General features: G+C 43.0%; 1 protein-coding gene across 4 annotated transcripts in view; it reads left to right on the top strand.

Annotated features, from left to right (window-relative positions):
• LOC137414787 (uncharacterized) overlaps positions 1-24,850 on the top strand; it is a 123,283-nt gene that overhangs the window by 17,504 nt on the left and 80,929 nt on the right. For all 4 annotated transcript variants that reach the window (XM_078772449.1, XM_078772451.1, XM_078772450.1 and 1 more), the window contains exons 2-4: positions 2,308-2,394; positions 12,966-13,119; positions 13,315-13,397. In XM_078772449.1, the coding sequence (XP_078628575.1) occupies positions 13,068-13,119; positions 13,315-13,397 (135 nt within the window). In that variant the 5' untranslated portion in view covers positions 2,308-2,394; positions 12,966-13,067. The remainder of the gene's footprint in view (positions 1-2,307; positions 2,395-12,965; positions 13,120-13,314; positions 13,398-24,850) is intronic.

Raw genomic sequence — 24,850 nt, 5'->3', positions numbered from 1 at the left:
AGGTATAAAATGACACTGGCAGAATGGGCCAAATGGGGAGGGCTGAGGTATAAAATGACACTGATACGATGGGCCAAATGGGGAAGGCTAAGGTGTAAAATGACACTGGTAGGATGGGCCAAATGGGGAAGGCTAATGCATAAAATGACACTGATATAATGGGCCAAATGGGGAAGGCTAAGGTGTAAAATGACACTGGTAGGATGGGCCAAATGGGGAGGGCTGAGGTATAAAATGACACTGGTAGGATGGGCCAAATGGGGAGGGCTGAGGTATAAAATGACACTGGTAGGATGGGCCAAATGGGGAAGGCTAAGGTGTAAAATGACACTGGTAGGATGGGCCAAATGGGGAAGGCTAATGCATAAAATGACACTGATATAATGGGCCAAATGGGGAAGGCTAAGGTGTAAAATGACACTGGTAGGATGGGCCAAATGGGGAAGGCTAAGGTGTAAAATGACACTGGTAGGATGGGCCAAATGGGGAAGGCTAATGCATAAAATGACACTGATATAATGGGCCAAATGGGGAAGGCTAAGGTGTAAAATGACACTGGTAGAATGGGCCAAATGGGGAAGGCTAAGGTATAAAATGACACTGATATAATGGGTCAAATGGGGAGGGCTGAGGTATAAAATGACACTGGTAGGATGGGCCAAATGGGGAGGGCTGAGGTATAAAATGACACTGGCAGAATGGGCCAAATGGGGAGGGCTGAGGTATAAAATGACACTGATACGATGGGCCAAATGGGGAAGGCTAAGGTGTAAAATGACACTGGTAGGATGGGCCAAATGGGGAAGGCTAAGGTGTAAAATGACACTGGTAGAATGGGTCAAATGGGGAGGGCTGAGGTATAAAATGACACTGATACGATGGGCCAAATGGGGAGGGCTAATGTATAAAATGACACTGGTGGGATGGGCCAAATGGGGAAGGCTAAGGTGTAAAATGACACTGATACGATGGGCCAAATGGGGAAGGCTAAGGTGTAAAATGACACTGGTAGAATGGGTCAAATGGGGAGGGCTGAGGTATAAAATGACACTGATACGATGGGCCAAATGGGGAGGGCTAATGTATAAAATGACACTGGTGGGATGGGCCAAATGGGGAAGGCTAAGGTGTAAAATGACACTGATACGATGGGCCAAATGGGGAAGGCTAAGGTGTAAAATGACACTGATACGATGGGCCAAATGGGGAAGGCTAAGGTGTAAAATGACACTGATACGATGGGCCAAATGGGGAGGGCTAAGGTGTAAAATGACACTGATACGATGGGCCAAATGGGGAGGGCTGAGGTATAAAATGGCACCGATAGGATGGGGCAAATGGGGAGGGCTGAGGTATAAAATGGCACCGATAGGATGGGGCAAATGGGGAAGGCTAAGGTGTAAAATGACACTGGCAGAATGGGCCAAATGGGGAGGGCTGAGGTATAAAATGACACTGATACGATGGGCCAAATGGGGAAGGCTAAGGTGTAAAATGACACTGGCAGAATGGGCCAAATGGGGAGGGCTGAGGTATAAAATGGCACCGATAGGATGGGGCAAATGGGGAAGGCTAAGGTGTAAAATGACACTGGCAGAATGGGCCAAATGGGGAGGGCTGAGGTATAAAATGACACTGATACGATGGGCCAAATGGGGAAGGCTAAGGTGTAAAATGACACTGGCAGAATGGGCCAAATGGGGAGGGCTGAGGTATAAAATGACACTGATACGATGGGCCAAATGGAGAGGGCTGAGGTATAAAATGACACTGATACGATGGGCCAAATGGGGAAGGCTAAGGTGTAAAATGACACTGATACGATGGGCCAAATGGGGAAGGCTAAGGTGTAAAATGGCACTGATACGATGGGCCAAATGGGGAAGGCTAAGGTGTAAAATGACACTGGCAGAATGGGCCAAATGGGGAGGGCTAAGGTGTAAAATGACACTGATACGATGGGCCAAATGGGGAAGGCTAAGGTGTAAAATGACACTGATACGATGGGCCAAATGGGGAGGGCTGAGGTATAAAATGACACTGGCAGAATGGGCCAAATGGGGAGGGCTGAGGTATAAAATGGCACCGATAGGATGGGGCAAATGGGGAAGGGTAAGGTGTGAAATGACACTGGCAGGATGGACCAAATGACCTTGCCTGTCTCATAAGTGTGTGTGTGTGTGTGTGTGTGTGTGTGTGTGTGTGTGTGTGTGTGTGTGTGTGTGTGTTTCAACAACTTTTTGTTTCTGAAAGTTTGGAATTCGTAGAAATGATGCGCTGTTGATTCTGCCATTTTTCTTCCTGCAGTGGCACAATGCAACGTCTCCATAACCGACATGGCTCAAAGGAATTTTGTTGTTACCAGACGCCTATGATTACTTCAAGGTGTTTGAGGTATGTACAATGACTCCTAAACCACCTGTCAAAAAGTAAAATAAGTAAACTATGATGAAATGGATTTTTTTTCTTTTTTTACCAATCGGCCCTAGCACTGACAACAAAGATCAGTGCCCACTTGTACCATTAAAACAGAACAATAAAAGTGCAAACGAAAACAAAATTCAACATTATTACAAGTATACGAGCTGGATCCCATGGTAAAATAGCACGATATAAAAATAAAGAACAAGAAGAAGCCCACTCCTTTGGCATCTTCAGATGCATAGGTCTGCTGAAGCAGTTTCTCGGCTATTTGGCACAATCCTGCACAAGTTGCCACTCTGACGTAGGATACTTGAATGTCTCATTCTTCCAAAAAAAAAGCTGGTACTCATTTTGTCAACCTCAGAAGGATGACAGGCTGAGTCAACCTACCTGCTGTTAATTCAATGGCATGACAGAGGCTTTGAACTCAGGACCCTGAGATCACAATCCAGCTACCTTAACCATTAAGTCAACAAACAGCAGGCTTATAAAAATTAAAGGAAGCCTTTTATTCGTGTGCTGGTTGAAGCCTCTGTCATGAAGCCTCCTAGGTGCGTTTCTGTGTTTCGGGGTGGGACAGACAGACAGACAAACAGAGACAGACAGAATTAGCCGATTTTATATATATTCGGCGATTCTTATAACTGTCTACCAGTCTCTGACATTGATTGGGAGAAATTTTTACCCACTCCTCCATGCAGAATTCTTTCAGCTGTGCGATGTTTGAGGGGTTTCTTGCATGCACAGCTCGTTTCTTGATGGGATTTAGATCCGGCTTTGACTTGGCCATTCCAGAACCCTCCATTTCTTTCTTTTCAGCCATTCCTTGGTGGATTTACTGGTATGTCTTAGGGTCATTGTCAAGTTACAAGGTACACCTTCGGTTGAGCTTCAACTTTCTGACAGATGGCCTCACATTATCCTCAAGCACCCTCTGGTACAATGAAGAATTCATAGTGGATTCTATGATGGTGAGCTGCCCAGGCCTGATACAGCAAAGCTGCCCCAAACCATAATATTTCCACCACCATGCCTTACAGTTGGTATCAGGTTCTTGTGGTCAAATGCTGTCTTTAGTTTTCGCCAAACATGTCTTCTGGTACTGTGGCCAAATAGCTCTACCTTTGACTCATCTGTCCAGAGCACATTGTTCCAGAAGTGCTGGTCTTTGCGGAGGTGTTCATTGGCAAACTGTAGTCTTGCCCTGATGTTCTTTCTGGACAGCAAAGGTTTCCTCCTGGCACGACCTCCCATGTAGATCAAATTTGTGCAGCCTCTTTCTAATGTTAGACTCGTGCACTTTGACATCAACAGTGGCAAGAGCTACCTGTAGGTCCCGTGATGACATTCTGGGGTTCTTCGAGACTTCTTTCAGCATCTTGCGGTCTGCTCTCGGGCTGAACTTGCTGGGGCAGCCTGGCCTGAACAAGTTGGCAGTTGTTTGGAATCTTCTCCACTTGTAGATGATCTTCCGGACAGTCGAATGATTGATTTCAAATTGTTTGGAGATCTTTTTGAATCCCTTCCAGACTCATAGGCATCTATAACCTTCTTTCTGAAGGCCCCAGAGAGCTCTTTTGATCTAGGCATGGTGACACCGCACACTTCAACAACAAAGAGCAAACCAAACTAAATTTCTGAGGTTTAAATAAGACAGGTTCCTCCAAGATCTTCTCTAACGATGTTCTAATCATTTGCACCTGAGCTGGTGCATCTGATTCTAATTTTAGGTATTTGAAGTAGTGATAAATGGAGGGGTGCACTTACTTTTTCCATATGCGAAATTTGCATTTATGTTTATTTAAATTATACAATGGACTACAAAATGTAAATGTTTCATGTTATTTGTTATATTATATCACCTTTATCTATCAATATTGTTGAAATGAAGATCAAATAGCTGTATGTTGAAATATGTTGAAAAAAGTCAAAACTTTACATGGGGTGTACTTACTTTTTCACATGACTGTATGTATGTATGTATATATATATATATATATATATATATATATATATATATATATATATATATATATATATATATATATATGTATATATATATATTATATATGTATATATATATATATATATATATATATATATATATATGTATATATATATATATATATATGTATATATAATATATATATATATATATATATATATATATATGTATATATATATATATATATGTATATATATATATATATATATATATATATATATATATATATATATATATATATATATATATATATATATATATATAAGTGTAGCAGCATAGCAAACCTGTTGTGCATTTTGTGATACACAGCACCAAATTTGGCACAAATGTTACATTAATATGTTGCGAACATTTTCAGATATTGGGCCACTTGAAATTCTTAATTTTTTTTTTCAAATTTTTTCAAATTTCGTAATTTCACATTTTTCGGGGTGACACCGTCACAATTTTCGGTCTTCGAGGCCGGCCGATATAGTGGGGCGGCTTAGCCCAAATATTCAAAAGAATTGTGCATTTTGTGATACAAGCACCAAATTGGCACAAATGTACATTAATATGTTGCGAACATTGTGTGGTCAGCAATGAAGACGAGAGTCTGAATTACATGTATGCAAAAGACCTTGTGAACCAGTGAAGCAAATACACGGGTAAGCATGAATTAAATCTAGGGCATGATATAATTTCCATGATGTTTACCTCTACACTCAATGCGTGGAAGGAGGTAATGTTTTTGATCCCAGCTTGTCTGTATGTCTGTTTGTCTGTTAGTCCACAAAATTCCAGACAAAGCTTGTAGTAGTGGTAGTTGTAGTGGTAGTGGTGATAACAGAAATTGTTATATAGAACTGAACTTATATTATTATTATATGCAGAAATAACTTCATTTCTATATGCCCTGCAGTGGACAGGTTAATTGGTTTATGCACTGAAGGGGTCACCCTGTGTGTGCACTGCTGTGTTCTGCCTCACTGAGTTGTTCAGGTATGATGTACTCAGCACAAGCTTCCGGTCGGCCCGGAGGTGGGGGGTGCGGGGCCTGTCACGGAACGTCAAAACAACGGCCTGCCCGGGGCCGCCCAAAAGTCGGGTCGTGAGGGGCGCGTCGCACTAATGAAACGCCTCTCGCTTCCAGATCGAGGGGCCACGTGGGTCAGGAGAACCTCGTCCCTTCCGGTCACACTTTGCCTATCGGTATCGGCCTCGAAGACCGAAATTGTGACGGTGTCACCCGAAAAATTTGAAATTACTCGAAATTTGAAAAAATTTGAAAAAAAAAATTACGGAATTTTCAAGTGGCCCAATATCTGAAAATGTTTCGCAACATATTAATGTACATTTGTGCCAAATTTGGTGCTTGTATCACAAAATGCACAATTCTTTTGAATATTTGGGCTAAGCCGCCCCACTATATATATACATATATATATATATATATATATATATATATATATATATATATATATATATATATATATATACTATATATATATATATATATATATATATATATATATATATATATATATATATATATATATATATATATATATATATATATTGTTATGGTTCTGATGCCGGCCTTCTCCCCTTATCAAGGGGGGATTAATCCTCTTGTCTTTACTGGCCTGGCACGAACCGGGGCTTGCAACGTCCCTTCCGGACAGCGCGAAATAGGGTTCCGGGACCAAATTCTCGCTCGTACCTAAGTACTCGCGCTGCCCTGGAAGCGAGGAAACAAACCTCGCACGAATCACGTGAGGTTGGAATACGCCGAGCGGTTTGCGTACACGTGATCCGCGCAGTTATAACTAATGGAACCCGATTGGAGCGATCTTATTCGTGCCACGCTTAGACAATGGAGAAATCACGGGACCGATTGAATTCAGAAGAAAGGAAGAACAGATAGGTTTAATGATTATTGCACGTATATACAGTTCAGGACGAAGAGACACAGAGAAATCCTTATACAGTCTTATCCTTAATTCCCAAAGACAACGGGCCCATCTGACACACTCACACGGGGTATTTCAGATGGCCAGGTGTTCCCCAGCACGTCCAAGGATGGTTCTCGTGCAGCTCTCCACGGTCCCCGGCACGTCCGCGAAGATGGCGATGGACGAAGACAAGGCCATGCAGCGCGTCTCTTGAGCAAAGGCGATATATCCGGGCGAATGGCAGGGAGGGCTTTACGGTAAAGGCGGGACGGCTTTTATGGCGAAGGGCGGTTATTCAGCCTTGTTCACTCGCTTAGCTGGAATGCGCAAGTTCGTTATAACCCGCGCCTGGCTGCACCCATGTATCTCTAGCGGCCAACTCTTCTTCATCAACCCTTGATGTTGGTTAGTGCACGCGTTCTTATTCGAAAGTCAAGTTCAACAAGCCGTACAATGCAAGCCCTCTCTCTCTCCTTTGCAAGTCCTCCCTCTCCTCTGCAAGTCATGTTGAGGGCTTTGCACATCGGGTTATATAGGTTATATAGGCGAGCCTTCTGGAACTCACCAGACTCTTCTCACCACGCCCTCTGACGCAACCACCTCTGAGCTCTGATTGGTGGCTCATGCTTACCGTCATCGCCTCTGCCGCTCCCGACCTCAACGCCACCCCCACCTTTTGAGGCCTACCTCGTGTTAGCTCGACTAATGAACAACCAATGCTTAACAAACTGGATTGCGCCCACAGAGGTGGAATGGTTTGCCGAAGTAGGACCTATTCTTCTGTCTTTACACAACGCAGGATTAACACTGGACGGGGCCTACTCTCACATATACGAAGACATAACTATACTACAAATGAGGCTACATGTTGCTTGTGTGACTATCTATGGGGGGCAACCTTTAACCTTTATTGAGCTCACTGTACACATCTCAAAACCGTAGCAATATATATATATATATATTTATATTTATATATATATATATATATATATATATATATATATATATATATATATATATATATATATATATATATATACAGACTTGGCATTTAATATGGAATATTATTTTTTTCTTGACTTGGGTTTACTTTCTGAACTCAGTATATCAATCTGGTGAGTTTATTTTACCCTTCGGTGATGTCTTTGTTGAAAGAACCATGTCACTGATTGTCTTTCGCAGCAAGAAGTCAATAACAGGATTATATCACAGGTGGCGTGACAAAATGTAAGGACAGGTACATTTGATGATTGGCTTCACAATCGGGTATATAAGGGTTGTTGCGTTCTGTATTCGTGGAAACAAACTGCTGCACGTCTTCAAAATTTATTGCCGCTTCCTCTGGAGATGGTCCGTCACCTTGACAATGCTGTTTGTCATGGAGTGGTGGCTTTACGAAATTCTGGCATGAAACAGCGTGCTATTGCTCGGCAGTATGGCATCACTCAAGGTCAGGTGTCAAAGATCCTGAAACGAAATGCTCAGAGGGGTGTCCATACTGCAATACCGAGGGCAGGACGTCCACGCAGAACCACAAGGAGAGATGATCACCAGCTGCACCGGTTAGTCTGCAATGGCCGTACCAAGTCAGCTAATCGGCTTAGGGCTGAGTGGCAGCAACTGACAAATGTGCCTGTATCCAGAAGGCTAGTCAACCAACGACTGGTTCAAGCAGGCTATCGTGCCAGGCATCCCCTAAGAAAGCCACGCCTGACCAGACAACACAGCCAGCGCCGATTGAGGTGGGCCAGAGAGCACCGTCAATGGCAGCCAGGACACTGGAATCACGTGACCTTCAGTGACGAGTCTAGATTTCTGGTCTATCGTCAAGATGGCCGCGTCCGAGTGCGCAGACAAGTGCATGAAGCCCACAACGAAGATTGTATAGTGCCAAGAGTCCAAGCTGGAGGTGGTGGGGTGACCGTTTTGGCTGCTTTTCATGCAGGGGGCAAAACTGACCTGGTTGTTCTGAATGGAAACCTGAACCAGTTCAAGTACAGGGCCATTCTGGAAGAAACATTGCTTCCATTTGCTCGTGCAGCCTTTCGTGGAAACTTTGTCTTCCAAGATGACAATGCACGGCCTCATCGTGCTCGCATGATCCAACACTTTCTTGCTGACCGTGGTGTAGAGCATATGGAGTGGCCTGCCATGTCCCCGGATATGAATCCGATAGAGAACTTGTGGGCAGAATTAACGCGTCAAATCGACCACTTGGACCAGCAGCCGACCTCTGTGCGTGAATTGCAGCAGGCTATTGTCACTGCATGGCAAGCGATTCCTGTCCAAACCTTGGCAAATCTCGTGAACAGCATGCCTCAACGTGTACGTGCTCTCCTGAATGCTCGTGGGGGTTACACGAAGTACTGAACTGTAATTTTACTGTCCGTAATCCCAGTCGTAATTTAACTTTTGTTTTTGTTAAAATTTTTTTTGGCTAATGTGCAAAATAGATACTTCTGGAAAACGTACAGAAGCTTAACACTGTACTGTCCATGAATTGAGTTCGATATCAGTTTACATCACTTTCAAGGATCAATTTATTTGTTTCGAAATGTCAAATGTGGTTTTTGTTTCTTTTAAAGGTCACATTAACAAAATCTAGAATAATTTCAACATAATTCCAATGAACTTTTCGTTCTAAGACATCTTGAAAAGTAAGTTCACCCCCACAAAAAAAATATTCCATATTAAATGCCAAGTCTGTATATATATATATATATATATGTATATATATATATATATATATATATATATATATATATATATATATATATATATATATATATATATATATATATATATACATATATATATATACAAACATGCATAATTGCATATATATACATATATAATCATATATCAACCCTTGCAAAATACAAAATGACTATCAGGGTAGATTTGTGTTTTTACAGGCCATGTCTGGGTCATCTGACCATAACGGTCATTCGGGGCCATAAAAGCAGTAGCCATCATAACCCTTTTCGTGGACATCACGACCTAATGGCACTGATCCTCTTTCCAGGTGTTTCTCAGGCAGGAATTTATAATGTGACCAGAGTTACCAATACATAGTATCCTGCTGTTTTTGCTTGGGATTTTTTTTTTTTTTTTTTGTATACAAGATCGAGGCTCGTGAAAGAGCTAACATTAATCACAAAAAAAGACAAACCGACACACAAAACACAAAAAACAAGGGGAGCGGCAGACAAGATGGGGAGAGAGGGGGAAGGACACAAACACAACATTTGAGAGCAGGGACATCGGGAGGACTTGGGGGGAGGTGGGAGAGGAATAAAACATATGAACGCTGCAAGGACTCTGGGGTGAATTACCGGGGGTAGAAAAGATCAAGGTTTTCGATGGGGGAAGATAAGAGATGATGGTGAACAGCTGTTTTAAAGACCTGGAGGGAGGAGTGGGATTGAATGGAGTGGGGGAGTTTGTTCTAGAGGCGGGAGAAAAGGGGAATGAAAGAGTGAAGGTGAGCAGAGAGCCTAGACTTTGGCAGTTTAACCATAAGAGGGTTGCAGGCAGATCTTGTGCGACCTGAAGGAATATTGGGGGGACAGAGCACAGAGAGAGCTGGGGGAGCAAGGCCGGAGAGGAGTCGGTAGAAGACAGAAAGACCACCAACCTGCCTGCGGTGAGTGAGTGAAAGGCCCTCGGAGTTGACTACATCGCAGGAGATTCCAATGATTCTGAAAGCTTTGGCCTCAACAGCGTGAAGCCGAGCAAGGTGTGAGGCAGGAGCACCAGCCCAGAGGGGGGAACAGTATTCCATTGAGCTGCGGATGAAAGCCTTGTATGTGGTGAGGAGCTCAGGTGTGCCAAGGAAGGACTTCGCACGACGGAGGATGCCCAGTCGGCGACTGGCTTTGGAGGCCAACTTGGAAATGTGGTTTTCCCAAGAAAGATCATGGCAGATAGTGAGACCCAAAAGCTTGAGCGACAGAACTTCTTGGAGAGGATTGTTGAGAAAGTAGATGGGAGGGTTGTCCAGTCGGTCCTTTCGGAGAGACATTGTAAGAGTGTGAGATTTGTCAGGATTGAAAGACATGTTCCACTTGTTTGACCAGTCTGTGATTTTGTCCAGGTCTGCAGAGAGTGAGGAGGCTGCAGACTGCCGATCTGAGGGATGAGGAATGGAGCGGCAGATAGTGGAGTCATCAGGAAAGAGATAGAGAGGATTTTCCAGAGAGTCGGAGAGGTCATTGATGAAGACCAGAAATAGCACAGGGCCCAGAACACTGCCTTGGGGAACTCCAGCCAGAACAGGAAAGGAAGATGAGAGAAATCCATTCAGGGCCACACGTTGCCTACGACCAGAGAGGAAATCCGCAAGCCATGAGTGGAGATTTCCCTGAATACCATAGGAGGTGAGTTTGGTGAGCAGAGCTGGGTGCCAGACTGTATCGAAGGCACGTGATATGTCAAGTGAGACAGCTCTGATTTCCTGTTTGGCATTGAGGACCTCCATCCATTGTTGAGACAGCAGAAGCAACATGTCCAGAGTAGAATGACCTGGTCTGAATCCAAATTGATGATCAGAGATCAAGCCATTGGAGAAGAGGAAGGATTTGATATCTGAAGCAATGATGGATTCCATGACTTTGCTGATAATTGGGAGCAGGCTGATTGGTCTGTAGTTGCAAGGATCTGTTTTTGCACCTTTTTTGTGTAAAGCGGTAATGTTTGCTGATTTCCAAGATGCTGGCAGATGACCTTGAGCAAAAGAGAGGGTGAAAAGAACAGAGAGAGGGTGAGATAGAGCGGCAGAGCAGGATTTTAGGACCCGAGGGCTGATGCCATCTGGTCCATTTGCAGAATCAGAGTCGAGGTTTGATAAAAACTTCTCCACCTTGTCAGGAGAGAAGGACACAGAGTCCAGGAGCAGTTGGGTTCGACTGGGAAAGGTGGGAACAGAGAGAGATGGGTTTGGGACACAAGATTTTGAGGCAAACACAGAGTTGAGGCATTCGGCTTTGTCACGTGCGGTGTCAACTGTGTAGCCATTTGAGGTAAGGGAGGGGATGGAGGGGGAACAAACACCAGAAACGGATTTGACCAGACGCCACCAGGATTTGGAGGAAGGAGACAGGTTTGAGAGTTCAATCTTGAGTGTGGAGAGATAGTGCTTCCTGGCACTCCTGAGGGTAGAAACACACTTGTTTCGAGCTTGGTGGAAGGAACTGAGATTGCCTTCAGTTGGATTTGCCTTCCAAGACGCAAAGGCAAGTTGTTTCAGGGCAACTGCCTCACCACAAGATTCAGTGTACCATGGACGGGAGGAAGGGTAAGACAACTGAAGACGAGATGGGATAAATCTGTGCATGAGAGAGAGCAGTTTGCTTTGGAAGAATTCCCAGGAAGAATTGATGTCAGAGGCATTAGAGATGGGAGACCAGTCCAGTTGATTGATGGCTGCTTGCAGACCGTGCCAGTCGGCCTGAGTGAAATGCCAGACTCGTCGGCGCTGAGGAGGCTCTCTGAGAATGGCCAGTGAGATGTCCACTTTAACAAGCACATGATCAGAAGAACCGATTGGAGCAGAAGAAGAGCAGCAGACATTTGCAGGGATGTTAGTCATAACCAAGTCCAGAAGAGAAGATACTCCATTGACTGAGATCCGGGTCGGGAAATTGACAGATTGTGTCAGTCCCAATGAGTCGCAGAAGTCCTTTGCTGAGGTGCCATGGCTGGTGAGAGATGAACCCACACCCAGCCAGCTGGCATGATGACAGTTCAAGTCACCACATATGAGGAAGAGAGAGTTTGGATGAGTTGATATAAGTTGGTCCATGTTGTCCGACAGAGAAATGTAAATGGAGTCATCACTGTTTGGAGGACGGTACAGAACACATATGAACAAAAGGTGGGAGCGGAGAGGAAGCCCCTTAACATCCGCGGAGGGATAGCCCACTATTAATGCTAGCAGATGGGATATCCAGCTTAACATCTCACCTCCCACCCTCACTTTTCCCCAAAAGAAAGGCATATTTTATGATGCAATGCCCTGCCTCTGAAGCATCAGGGAAACAATTATTTGTAGTCACATCCTTTCCAACCACCAAATTGAGGCCACACTACAAAGGCAAGTACAGTCACGTGAAAAAGTAAGTACACCCCATTTAAGGTTTTGACTTTTTCAACATATTTCAACATACAGCTATTTGATCTTCATTTCAACAATATTGATAGATAAAGGTGATATAATATAACAAAGGGGGCAATACCACCTATTAGAGCCAAGGGTGTACTTACTTTTTCCACATGTGAAATTTGCATTTATGTTTATTTAAATTATACAATGGACTACAAAATGTAAATGTTTCATGATATTTGTTATATTATATCACCTTTATCGATCAATATTGTTGAAATGAAGATCAAATAGCTGAATGTTGAAATATGTTGAAAAAGTCAAAACTTTACATGGGGTGTACTTACTTTTTCACATGACTATGTATGGTACTTCTGAGATACCTTTGTATCCTAATAGCTGACTAATTCATATCTGCTTCTACGTAAGTGTTACAGGTGTATATTTTTATGCTAATACTATGTTTACATGTTGCTTAAATATCTTTTTTCCTCTCCAGGAAGGACATTCAAGCTCTTTGTATTTGGTCAAAGGGTATGAGTTTCCATCGGGTTTGGAGGTGAAATTTGAGTGCAAAAAAGGTCACTCCATAAGGGAAGCAATGTCCTATATCTGTTCCGATGGAGACTTGCGCCTACCAGTTTGCCTCCAAGGTGAGAGATGATCATTTAGGTTTTGTTGGGCCACACAGGGTGGTGCAGTCATAATGTCATTGGTGCAGTCATAATGTATGGATTGTTCATACAGTATTTCCCCCTTTGCTGTATAACTTTTTCATGAAGTTTTGATTGACAACTCAGAAATAAGTAAAACTCAGAAAGTGCCTTCTCTCATTCCTTCTGTCTCAGACACATGCTTAGTTCCTGTCACCAGTCTTGCCATGAACAACTTGGTGGTTCCACCGAGTAATCAACAGTATGAAGAGATTCAGGTACAATGCCTCTACACTTTGTGAAAGTATTTTTTCTTTCATTGACTTTTAACATCTCTTTTGTATACCAAATCTATGGTAATGAAAGAGTGAGAACATGTCAAGACAACAACAACAACAGGCATTTTACGGCCATTTTCCCTGCTAGAGCGGGGGTTAGCCTTGCGGGCCCCATGACAATCTTCTCCATTTTGCCCTATTTTCTGCATCTCTCCTTGTTAACCCCCTTGCCCGCATTTCTTCTTCCACCACCTTTAGCCAAGTCTTTCTTGGTCTTCCCAGTCCTCTACTTCCTTCCACATTCATTTCCATCACTCTTCTCAACCAGTCACTTTCATCCTTCCTCAACACATGACCAAACCATCTCAACCTGTTTCTCTTCACAGCATCAATCACAGGCTCTATTCCCATCATCTTTTGCAATTCATAATTTGTCTTTCTCTCTCCCAACGATACTCCGCACTCCACCGAACCATTCGCATTTCCACCCTTTCCAGCCTTCGTTGCTGCTCTAAATTCATTACCCATGTCTTGCTCCCATAAATCATAACACTTCTCACACATGCAGCATACACATTTCCCTTCAGCTTCAACGACACTCCCCTCCTCATCAACACGCCACTCAGTTCCCGAAACTTTTTCCATGCACATCTCACTCTAGCAAACGTTGCCGAGTCAGATCCTTTGAGCTTCACGCCATCTCCAAGATCTAACTCAACATTTCCTCCATCTGAGGCTCCCTCTGTGCACACCTTACACTTGAATGTAGCTGCAAATGAATGAATGTACACTTGAATGGAGAATGCTGAGAACATGTCAAGACTGATGTAAGCAAATCAAATATTGTTGAGTATTGTCTTATTGTAATAATTATTTCACGGAATCGATTAATGTACCTTGATTTACTCAATATTGTTACGCTGGTGAGGGGTAAACTATGAAATACCTTGGCCGAGAAAGAATCGTATAAATTAGCATGCTCCGGGTGTCGCAAAGAAGAAGAACCCACCTTGTTGTATCTAAGTAGTGTTGAATGCCTGGGTAAGATCGTATATGTGTCTCCATACGAGGGGTGGAGCTATGCTAATTAGGTAGGGCTTAAGGATAAACCCCAGCGTGTAATTGCCCTGTGATTTTTCCTTTCGTTGTTATTGCATCAAAAAGGGCCGCCACTACAACTACAACGATCGCACTGTAAATGGATTCATTTGCTCACTACGCCGCCAGGGCTAAACAACACCTAGCACATTTGCCGATCGGCATGCAAGCCCCGCCTCACGGCCTTCAACATCATCAGAACATTCCTGAACGGAGACTGGACTCCGCCCCCAACGACTCGTTACAAGGAGGCCACATCCCGGCTCTCGTGATTGATGGAGGTGTGATGGGGGTGATTGAGTAGAGCTCGGTGATTGGAGAGAGGGTGACGTCAGTGTGGAATATTCGGGAGCTGAAGGAAAAGAGAAGCCGTCGCGGCAAAGCCATCTTGCTTTTTTTGTCCTGACATTCGTAGAGGGCGGTCGCATTTCCTCTCTTGTCCTGTGTTTGGTTGCGGGCAGCCACATCTCGCTATCTTCCTCTCGTTTTGTCTTGGTTGCGCTGGCAAACGGCTGTGGTTGCACTGCGTCCTTTTGTAAAGCCTTGGATAGTAACGGAAGAAGAAGAAGCCATCCCGTCAATCTTTGTCTTGGTGCCTTGGTGGAAGGTGGGCGTGGGTCATGCTGGTGGGGTTTTGGTCACGTGTGCGCCTGTGAGGAGGAGGAATACGGCGGCGTTTTCAAGAACTCTTGGCGCGTCGGTCGGAGGGAGACAAAAGCGAAAGGTGACCGGCCACACAAACCCACCTCACATTCATGGCGACTCGAAGAGGAGCTAATTGCCATTTGACGATTTTTCCAGTGCACGGCTGCGGGCCACTTTGTGCTGTCGGCTTCATCCAACACCCTCGCTTGAACAACAACGCTAAATGTCGGCACTATAAACATCATTTTATTTTCATTATTTTTTCCCCTTGTTTGTATATGAGTCTGAATGGAGGGTCCCTCACTTAGGAATTTCAGTTTACCTCACCTTTCGTTGTCTTTTTAATTATTGTAATTACATTTATATTTGTTGAATTTTACTTTCTTTCCTGGTTCATTTCTTTGTTTTGTGTGTTCAGAATAACCCCGTGTGTTTCCGATCAGATAAGGCCTCGAACCTTCCCGCGCGCACGAAAACATAATCCCACCAAGGTTCGGAGTACGCCTTGAGTTTAAGCTCGTTTCGGCCATTCGTCTTCTTGGGGTCTTAACCCCGGGGCCCCAACAATATATACAATTGGATGGGAATTTATTTGGGGATACAGTTTCTCTCTTTACCTTTTTTATTACAATGATTTAAGGCTCGTGAAGGAGTTGTCACATGAATCACACACAAACACACACACACACACACACACACACACACACACACACACACACCAAAACACTGAACTTGGCGTCAGACAAACAGGCAGTAACGTGGAGGGAAGTGACGGACACGACATCAGACAGACAGACAGACACCATCAGAAATCGGCAGACAGACAGACACCAAATTGCTTATTTTAGTATGATGGTGTGTCAAATCATTATAACTTTGAAACCTAATCATTTGGAAATGATAAACCACTCCTAGCTTGGTTTGAATAGTGTTAATATTGATGTTTTTTTTATTTGAGGTAGCAATATAGTTGATGCTAACTAATTGCAAATAGTTTTGCCAAAGTGGTTAGGGTTAGAAGCTTTTGCAAAACTGCCATCATTGCAGTGCCCCATTTTATGTAGTCACTTACAATAATTATCTGCAATGCTATCTCTTTACTTGGGCTGGCAGGATGGCCTAGACTCTAGAGGTAAGCACACTTGCCTCTCAGCTGTCTAGCCTGGGTTCGAATCCAGACCCAGCTGTAAAATGTCATCCCGGTGTTTCACAGGCAGGGTGTTCATCAGTGTGTGCCGTCCCTCAGATGGATGTTAAATTGGCATCCTGTCTAAAAGCATTAGTTGATGGAGGTTAAAGATCCCACATTGTCCTTTGTGAAGAGTAGGCGAGTTATCGCCTGTGCCCTGGTGTACAATTTACAGAATTTTATCACCTTCAGGCCTGACCAGTCAGCTTGCGAAAAAATTGGCCTGAAAATATTCCCTGGCCGACTCCTCAAGAAGGTGGTTATAATTGCAGTGATTAAAAGAAGCAAAGTCAGATTTGCTCGATTGTCAAGAATTAAGGAGATAAGCCAATGTATTTCAACCTGGAAACTTGAGGTCGCAAGATATTTTGTCCAGCACGTCTCTTTTAAATATTAAAAATACTACGACAATTCCAGCTCGCAATTTAACATTTTCAGTTTTCACCATCAATGATGTCATAATACAACAAATCCAGACATGCATTTTTCAAAACAAAATGTTGAAATTATCTTGGATATTATTCGGACAATTTTATGAATGATCTGAAGATCAGAAATTTGGTGAAATGTCTGCAATCTATAAAAATAAAAATCAGTGTCCGTCCGTCCGTCCCCTCCATAACTTCAAAATCATGAAACCTAGTGACCCCAAACCCTGCATGCATACACCTGGACCTCCAATAGATTGCACGGATGAAAACTGGGTATTTGGGTGTTACAACATCATTTTTGAAGATGATTAACGAGGTACTCAAAATAAAACAAAACCCTGATGTGGTGGTGTACCAGTATGGCGGCTTGCCTTCTTGGTCAGCCCACTGCACCTTGCTGGGTTATTAACCCGCCATTTTGTTTTGGCCTACTCAAACGTGGCTTGCCTTGGAAACACGATCGATTATCATTACATAATTGAAGCATATCATCAAAATCTGGATTCGGATATGAGGATTGGATGCTGTAGACTAAATAATGTCCAGATTTGGAGTGAAATCTGACAAAACTCACCATTTTTTTCGATTTTATAACTAAGTGTATATATGCATTTATTTAAGCGAGGCTTGGATTCTCGTTCTGGTGTTAGTTTTTTATTTATTTATCTTTGTCATGTAAAACGCATCTCGCTATACCGTATACGAGATCGGTGCCTGTGTGTGTGTGTGTGTGTGTGTGTGTGTGTGTGTGTGTGTGTTACTGTGTGTGTGTGTTACTATGTGCGTGTGTGTTACTGTGTGTGTTACTGAAACTGAACGAAACTGTCAGCTAAAGGAGCAAAAGAATGTCTACTACGTGTGTGTGTGTGTGTGTGTGTGTGTGTGTGTGTGTGTGTGTGTGTGTGTGTGTGTGTGTGTGTGTGTGTGTGTGTGTTACTGAAACTGAAAGAAACTGTCAGGTGAAGGAGCAAAAGAATGTCATTGTCTTACACTAATGGTTTATTAAATTGCAGAAGCATAGTCTGGTACTTTGTAAACAGTGTGCGAGTGTAACTTCCATGGGATAGGGTGTCCATCCACTGCATCAGAGTCCACTGTACCTGCGATCTTTTTTTATATTCGCTCTAGATGATGGACCCAGATTGCGTATATTATATTTCCGTCAGGAAGCAATTCAGGCTAACCCCCGCTCTTGCAGGGAAAATGGCCTTAAAATGCATGTTGTGTTGTTGTGTCGTCAGGAAGCAATTCATTTTTACCCGGCAACGCCGGGTACTTTTGCTAGTCTATAATAGCCGGCGAAGTCAGTGTTGTGAATGAACGCGTACGTATTATGTTGAAAAGCCAGATTTTGCTGAATCCTTTGAGAATTTCCAAACTTTGATGCACCAAATCGCTCCATGGAGGCCGCCATCTTGCGGATGCGGAAGTATGCATAAACAATTGCGAAAAAGTTCAATAGGAGTTTGTTTCACCCATCTTTTTTTGATTCACAATCTTATGCACCTCTAATTTGTAATTAAAATACTTTAAGCCCAACCTCGTTCCCCGGGCCCGCACGGGCCCTGGTTATCTTCAACGAAAATCGTCACCAAACACCGGAACCAATGAGATTCGAGCATTTGAAAAAATATTTCAAAAAAGCTTATTACCGGTACCGCGTTTCGGAGGCTGAAAACGGCGTCAAATATTCTAAAATTGACGAAGAATTGTTTTTTAGAAATCTCGCGGCCGTAGGGGATAGTTTTTCAAGGCCGGAAATATCTGAAGTTGAGACAGAATTCACCGAATTAATCAAGAAGTAAATTTATACATTTTAATCTCATCCAGAATGCAAATGGTGTCATTTTGAACTAGGTACGGTACCTACTACACCTACCTACTACCAACTACCTAACCTACTGATGCCATAGTGATGGGTAAAATAGTGGCAAGAGGCTTTGGCTTCGCCGGCTCATTGCGGCTTTGCAGTAGGGTACTAGTAATAAAAGGCAGTGTCCGTCCATCCGTCTGTCTGTCTCCTCTATAACTCCAAAACCATGAAACCTAGCAGCCCCAAAATTTGCATGCATACACCTGGACCTCCAACAGATTACAAGGCTGAAAACTGGGTGTTTGTGTGTGTTATAACACCCTTTTTGAAGATGATTAACGAGGTTCTAATAAGCAAAAAACCCGATGTGGTGGCTTACCAATATGGCGGCCCGCCATCTTGGTCAGCCCATTGCACCTTGCTGAGTGGTTAGGCCACCATTTTGTTTCGGCCTACCCAAACGTGTCTTGCCTTGAAAACACGATCGATTAGGCCTATCATTATATAATTGAAGCATATCATCAAAATCTGGATTCGGATAGGAGGACTGGATGCTGTAGACTAAATCTGACTTTCCTGGGTCTATGGATGTCCTGGGTCAAAACCAAGATCCAGGCTTTCAATGACATATTGGATGCTGCTGTCTTGTCTGTGCCTGTTTGTGGCGAAGATGTAGAGGTCAAGAAGAGAGTCACTTACATCGGCAGTGTTATTCATGTCTCCGCATGTTGCGAGCCAGAGGTTGATAGACGTCTGGGTCGGGCCTGGGGAGTCATGAATTCACTGGATTATGGGGTGTGGCGCTGTCGATATCTATGCAGGACGAAAGTCAGAGTCTTTAAGTCCTTGGTGCTTCCAGTCTTGCTCTACGGATGCGAGACTTGGACCCTTATGAAGGGCCAGAGAATGAGACTAAATGCCTTTGGAATCGAGTCTCTTCGGAGAATCCTTGGCTATCGCTGGTCGGACTTTGTGTCCAACGAGCGGTTGCTGAGAGAGACTCAGATGACATTTGTTTCCTGTTTGGTCCGTGAGCATCAGCTGCAGCTGTATGGACATGTGGCTCGTTTTCCGCACCCTGATCCAGCTCACCAGATACTCTCAGCAAGGGAGCCTCGTGAGTGGAGGAGGCCAACGGGCCGACCGCGTGCCTCGTGGTTGTAGCAGGTTGATCGGCATCTCAAGGAGATAGGGATGGGCCAGGCATCAGCCTGGGGGATGACCAGACGGAGGCCCCTGGAGTACCGTCGGAAAGTGGATGCGGTGACGCGCTGCTCCGGCGCATGCTCCCATACCTGACCTGAGACGAAAAAATGTCCACATCTGACAGTGGAGTGAAATCTGACAAAATTTACCATATCTAGCGATTGGTGGACGCTATTCAGGCTGCTTTTGCAAGCCATGCATTACAGTCGACAGAGCTCCCTTTTTGTTTTTACTCATAAGGCCGGGGAAGTTTGGGTATGTTATAACACCATTTTTTGAATTTGTCTGCTCTCAGTGGTTTCCACATGATTTGCTGCTTGAAATCGATGCGTTTTTATAATTCCTCAGCTATTTCAACCAGAAGCAATCAGCTTGCTATCGCTTGCCATGCCAGCCGTTCCTTATCACCCATTTTGTTGGAGTGCTTAAGCTGCTTGGCGAGGGCTCCACAAATGAAGTGAGAAATGCCTGTGTACTTAATTAATTAGTCACAAGGCTGAGGAAGTTTGGGTGTGTTATAACACTCTTTTTGAATATGATTAACGAGGTGAACCACCACTTGGTACTTGGTGAACACTATTCAGGCTGCTTTTGCAAGCCATGGCGTTACAGTAGATATTGCTGCCTTTTTGTTTTCACGTACCCATTTTTTCATTGACTAACATTTTTGTGCGATATAGTCACTACCCCCCCACCCCCCTTTCCTCTTCCTCGCTCCATCCGCCTTCCCTTCTCTCTCTCTCCTTCCTGCTCCTCGCTTCCCCACCCCTCCTCGTTCCACTCCTTCCTCTCTCCCTCACCCCTCCTCGCCCCCTCCCTCCTCTCTCCCCCTTTCCCCCTCCACCCTCCCTTCTTCTCTCCTCCCTCATTTCTCTTTCTCGCCTCCACCCTTCCTCCCCTCTCCCCCTCCCACTCCACTCCCTTTCCTTCCCCCTCCCTTCCCTTCACCCCCCTTTTCCCCCCGTCCCCTCTCCCCTTTCCCTCCTCCTCTCCCCCTCCCCCTTTCGCCCCTCCTCTCCCCCTCCCCCTTTCCCCCCTCCTCTCCCCCTCCCCCTTTCCCCCCTCCTCTCCCCCTCTTCCTCCCCCTTCCCCTCTCTCATCCCCTACCCCTTCCTCTCCCCCTTCCCCTCTCCCTCTCCTCACCCCTTCCCCTTCCTTTCTGTCTCCTCTCCCTCTCCCTCCCCCTCCCCCTTCCTCTCCCTCTCCCCACTGCACTTCCCTTCTCCCCCTTCCTCCTCTCCTCTCCCTCCCTCCTCTCCTCCCCTCCTCATTCACATTCCTGCCAGGAAACGACTCATTGTTACCCGGCAACGATGGGTACTTTTGGTAGTTCAAAAGATGTCTTGATATCTTATTCAGTAACAAAATACCCAAGGAACACCACTGCTTTCACTACATCACACACCTTACATGTTGGTTGCAATGAAATAATCAAAGCCATGCTGGAAGGAAATTTCTTGCTTCGTCTTTATACAACCTGAGTTGTCATAAAATCAATCCAGCTTCGAACAAAGGAATTCATTCGCTTTCATTCGCCAGGTGTGATGTGGAATTCATTCAGGAGCAAAATTGGCCAGAATTCTCCACTCAAAACACCTTCTTATTTGAGATCACACGTTGCATGGTGTTAGTCACCACAGTGGAAACATTGTGAGTCAACACGCTGTGCAATTTGATGCTCCAGTACCTTTCACTTGCCAGCTGCTCAGACTTTTCAAAAATCTTTGCCTTGAGAAATGCTTTTTGTCAACAAGCTTTCTGTTGTACAGACATGTGAATTAATATCTTATTAACCACAGCAAAAACCTAATTTATATTCACTGCAGATTGCTGTGCTAAGGTATGTTGTACCTTGTACAAGTACAATCCGTATTTATTACTTGCGAAAATCGAAGATTTTTCAAATACAGTATATTTGTTGGTCGCGGATGTTGTTCTGTCTGTTTTTCTGTTTGTCTCTTTGTCTGTTTGTCTGCCTTGTCTGTCTGTCAAAAGCCTACAGGTCACAATTTTAAACTGATCTTAACGAAATTTCTCCAAATGGTAGAGTTGGTCATAAGGAAGAAGGCTATTGATTTTTCAGGTCAAAAGGTCAACATAGGCCAAATATCTAAAATTGTCAATTTTCATCTGATTGATTTGAAATTTGAAGAGGATTTGCATATTTGGTCATTTAATTCAACTACCAATTATGTTAAGGTCAAATAGGCCAAAAGGTCAACATAGGCCAAATTTCTAAAATCCTCAATTCTCATCCGATTGATTTGAAATGTAAACAGGATTTGCATATAAGGTCACTGAATTCAACCACCAATTATTTTGAGGCCTAACGGTCAAAAGGTCAACATATGGCAAATTTATAAAATCGTCAATTTTCATCTGACTTTAAATTGGAAGAGTATTGACATATTTAATCATTGAATTCAACCACCAATTATTTTTGAGGTCAAAAAGTCAACATAGGCCAAATTTCTAAAAGCCTCAATTTTCATCAATCCGATTGACTATATATTTGAAGAGGATTTGTAGATTTGGTCTTTCAATTCAAGCACCAATTATTTTTTTGGTTAAATTTGTTTTAGGGGTTTTACAAGTATCATGCACTGCAGGAAGTCAAACCAGCCATCATAATCAAACCAGCCAGCATAATCAAACTAGTCAGCATAATCAAACTAGTCAGCATAATCAAACTAGTCAGCATAATCAAACTAGCCAGCATAATCAAACTAGTCAGCATAATCAAACTAGTCAGCATAATCAAACTAGTCAGCATAATCAAACTAGTTGGCATAATCAAACTAGTCAGCATAATCAAACTAGTCAGCATAATCAAACTAGCCAGCATAATCAAACTAGTCAGCATAATCAAACTAGTCAGCATAATCAAACTAGTCAGCATAATCAAACTAGCCAGCATAATCAAACTAGCCAGCATAATCAAACCAGCCAGCATAATCAAACCAGCCAGCATAATCAAACTAGCCATCATAATCAAACTAGTCAGCATAATCAAACTAGTCAGCAAAATCAAACTAGTCAGCATAATCAAACCAGCCATCATAATCAAACCAGCCAGCATAATCAAACTAGTCAGCATAATCAAACTGGTCAGCATAATCAAACTAGTCAGCATAATCAAACTAGTCAGCATAATCAAACTAGCCAGCATAATCAAACTAGTCAGCATAATCAAACTAGCCAGCATAATCAAACTAGTCAGCATAATCAAACTAGTCAGCATAATCAAACTAGTCAGCAAAATCAAACTAGTCAGCATAATCAAACTAGTCAGCATAATCAAACTAGTCAGCATAATCAAACGAGTCAGCATAATCAAACTAGCCAGCATAATCAAATGAGTCAGCATAATCAAACTAGTCAGCATAATCAAACTAGCCAGCATAATCAAACGAGTCAGCATAATCAAACGAGCCAGCATAATCAAACGAGTCAGCATAATCAAACGAGTCAGCATAATCAAACTAGCCAGCATAATCAAACGAGTCAGCATAATCAAACTAGCCAGCATAATCAAACTAGCCAGCATAATCAAACGAGTCAGCATAATCAAACTAGCCAGCATAATCAAACTAGTCAGCATAATCAAACTGGTCAGCATAATCAAACTAGTCAGCAAAATCAAACTAGTCAGCATAATCAAACTAGTCAGCATAATCAAACTAGTCAGCATAATCAAACGAGTCAGCATAATCAAACGAGTCAGCATAATCAAACTAGTCAGCATAATCAAACTAGTCAGCATAATCAAACTAGTCAGCATAATCAAACTAGTCAGCATAATCAAACTAGTCAGCAAAATCAAACTAGTCAGCATAATCAAACTAGTCAGCATAATCAAACTAGTCAGCATAATCAAACGAGTCAGCATAATCAAACTAGCCAGCATAATCAAACGAGTCAGCATAATCAAACTAGTCAGCATAATCAAACTAGTCAGCATAATCAAACTAGTCAGCATAATCAAACTAGCCAGCATAATCAAACGAGTCAGCATAATCAAACTAGTCAGCATAATCAAACGAGTCAGCATAATCAAACTAGTCAGCATAATCAAACTAGTCAGCATAATCAAACTAGTCAGCAAAATCAAACGAGTCAGCATAATCAAACTAGTCAGCATAATCAAACTAGCCAGCATAATCAAACGAGTCAGCATAATCAAACGAGCCAGCATAATCAAACGAGTCAGCATAATCAAACGAGTCAGCATAATCAAACTAGCCAGCATAATCAAACGAGTCAGCATAATCAAACTAGCCAGCATAATCAAACTAGCCAGCATAATCAAACGAGTCAGCATAATCAAACTAGCCAGCACAATCAAACTAGTCAGCATAATCAAACTAGTCAGCATAATCAAACTAGTCAGCATAATCAAACTAGTCAGCATAATCAAACTAGTCAGCATAATCAAACTAGTCAGCATAATCAAACGAGTCAGCATAATCAAACGAGTCAGCATAATCAAACTAGTCAGCATAATCAAACTAGTCAGCATAATCAAACTAGTCAGCATAATCAAACTAGTCAGCAAAATCAAACTAGTCAGCATAATCAAACTAGTCAGCATAATCAAACTAGTCAGCATAATCAAACGAGTCAGCATAATCAAACTAGCCAGCATAATCAAACGAGTCAGCATAATCAAACTAGTCAGCATAATCAAACTAGTCAGCATAATCAAACTAGCCAGCATAATCAAACGAGTCAGCATAATCAAACTAGTCAGCATAATCAAACTAGTCAGCGTAATCAAACTAGCCAGCATAATCAAACTAGTCAGCATAATCAAACTAGTCAGCATAATCAAACTAGTCAGCATAATCAAACTAGCCAGCATAATCAAACGAGTCAGCATAATCAAACTAGCCAGCATAATCAAACGAGTCAGCATAATCAAACTAGTTAGCATAATCAAACCAGCCAGCATAATCAAACTAGCCAGCAAAATCAAACTAGTCAGCATAATTGATAATGCAGCAAAATCAAACTAGTCAGCATAATTGACAATGCAGCATAATGCAGCATAGCAGCATAATGAGAGAAACCC

This window comes from Myxine glutinosa, chromosome 2, assembly GCF_964187855.1.
Source record: "Myxine glutinosa chromosome 2, kmMyxGlut1.1, whole genome shotgun sequence".
In the NCBI taxonomy this organism is placed as follows: domain Eukaryota; kingdom Metazoa; phylum Chordata; class Myxini; order Myxiniformes; family Myxinidae; genus Myxine; species Myxine glutinosa.
The sequence above is the reverse complement of the archived record's forward strand: the minus strand, read 5'-3'. Positions and strand labels throughout refer to the sequence as shown.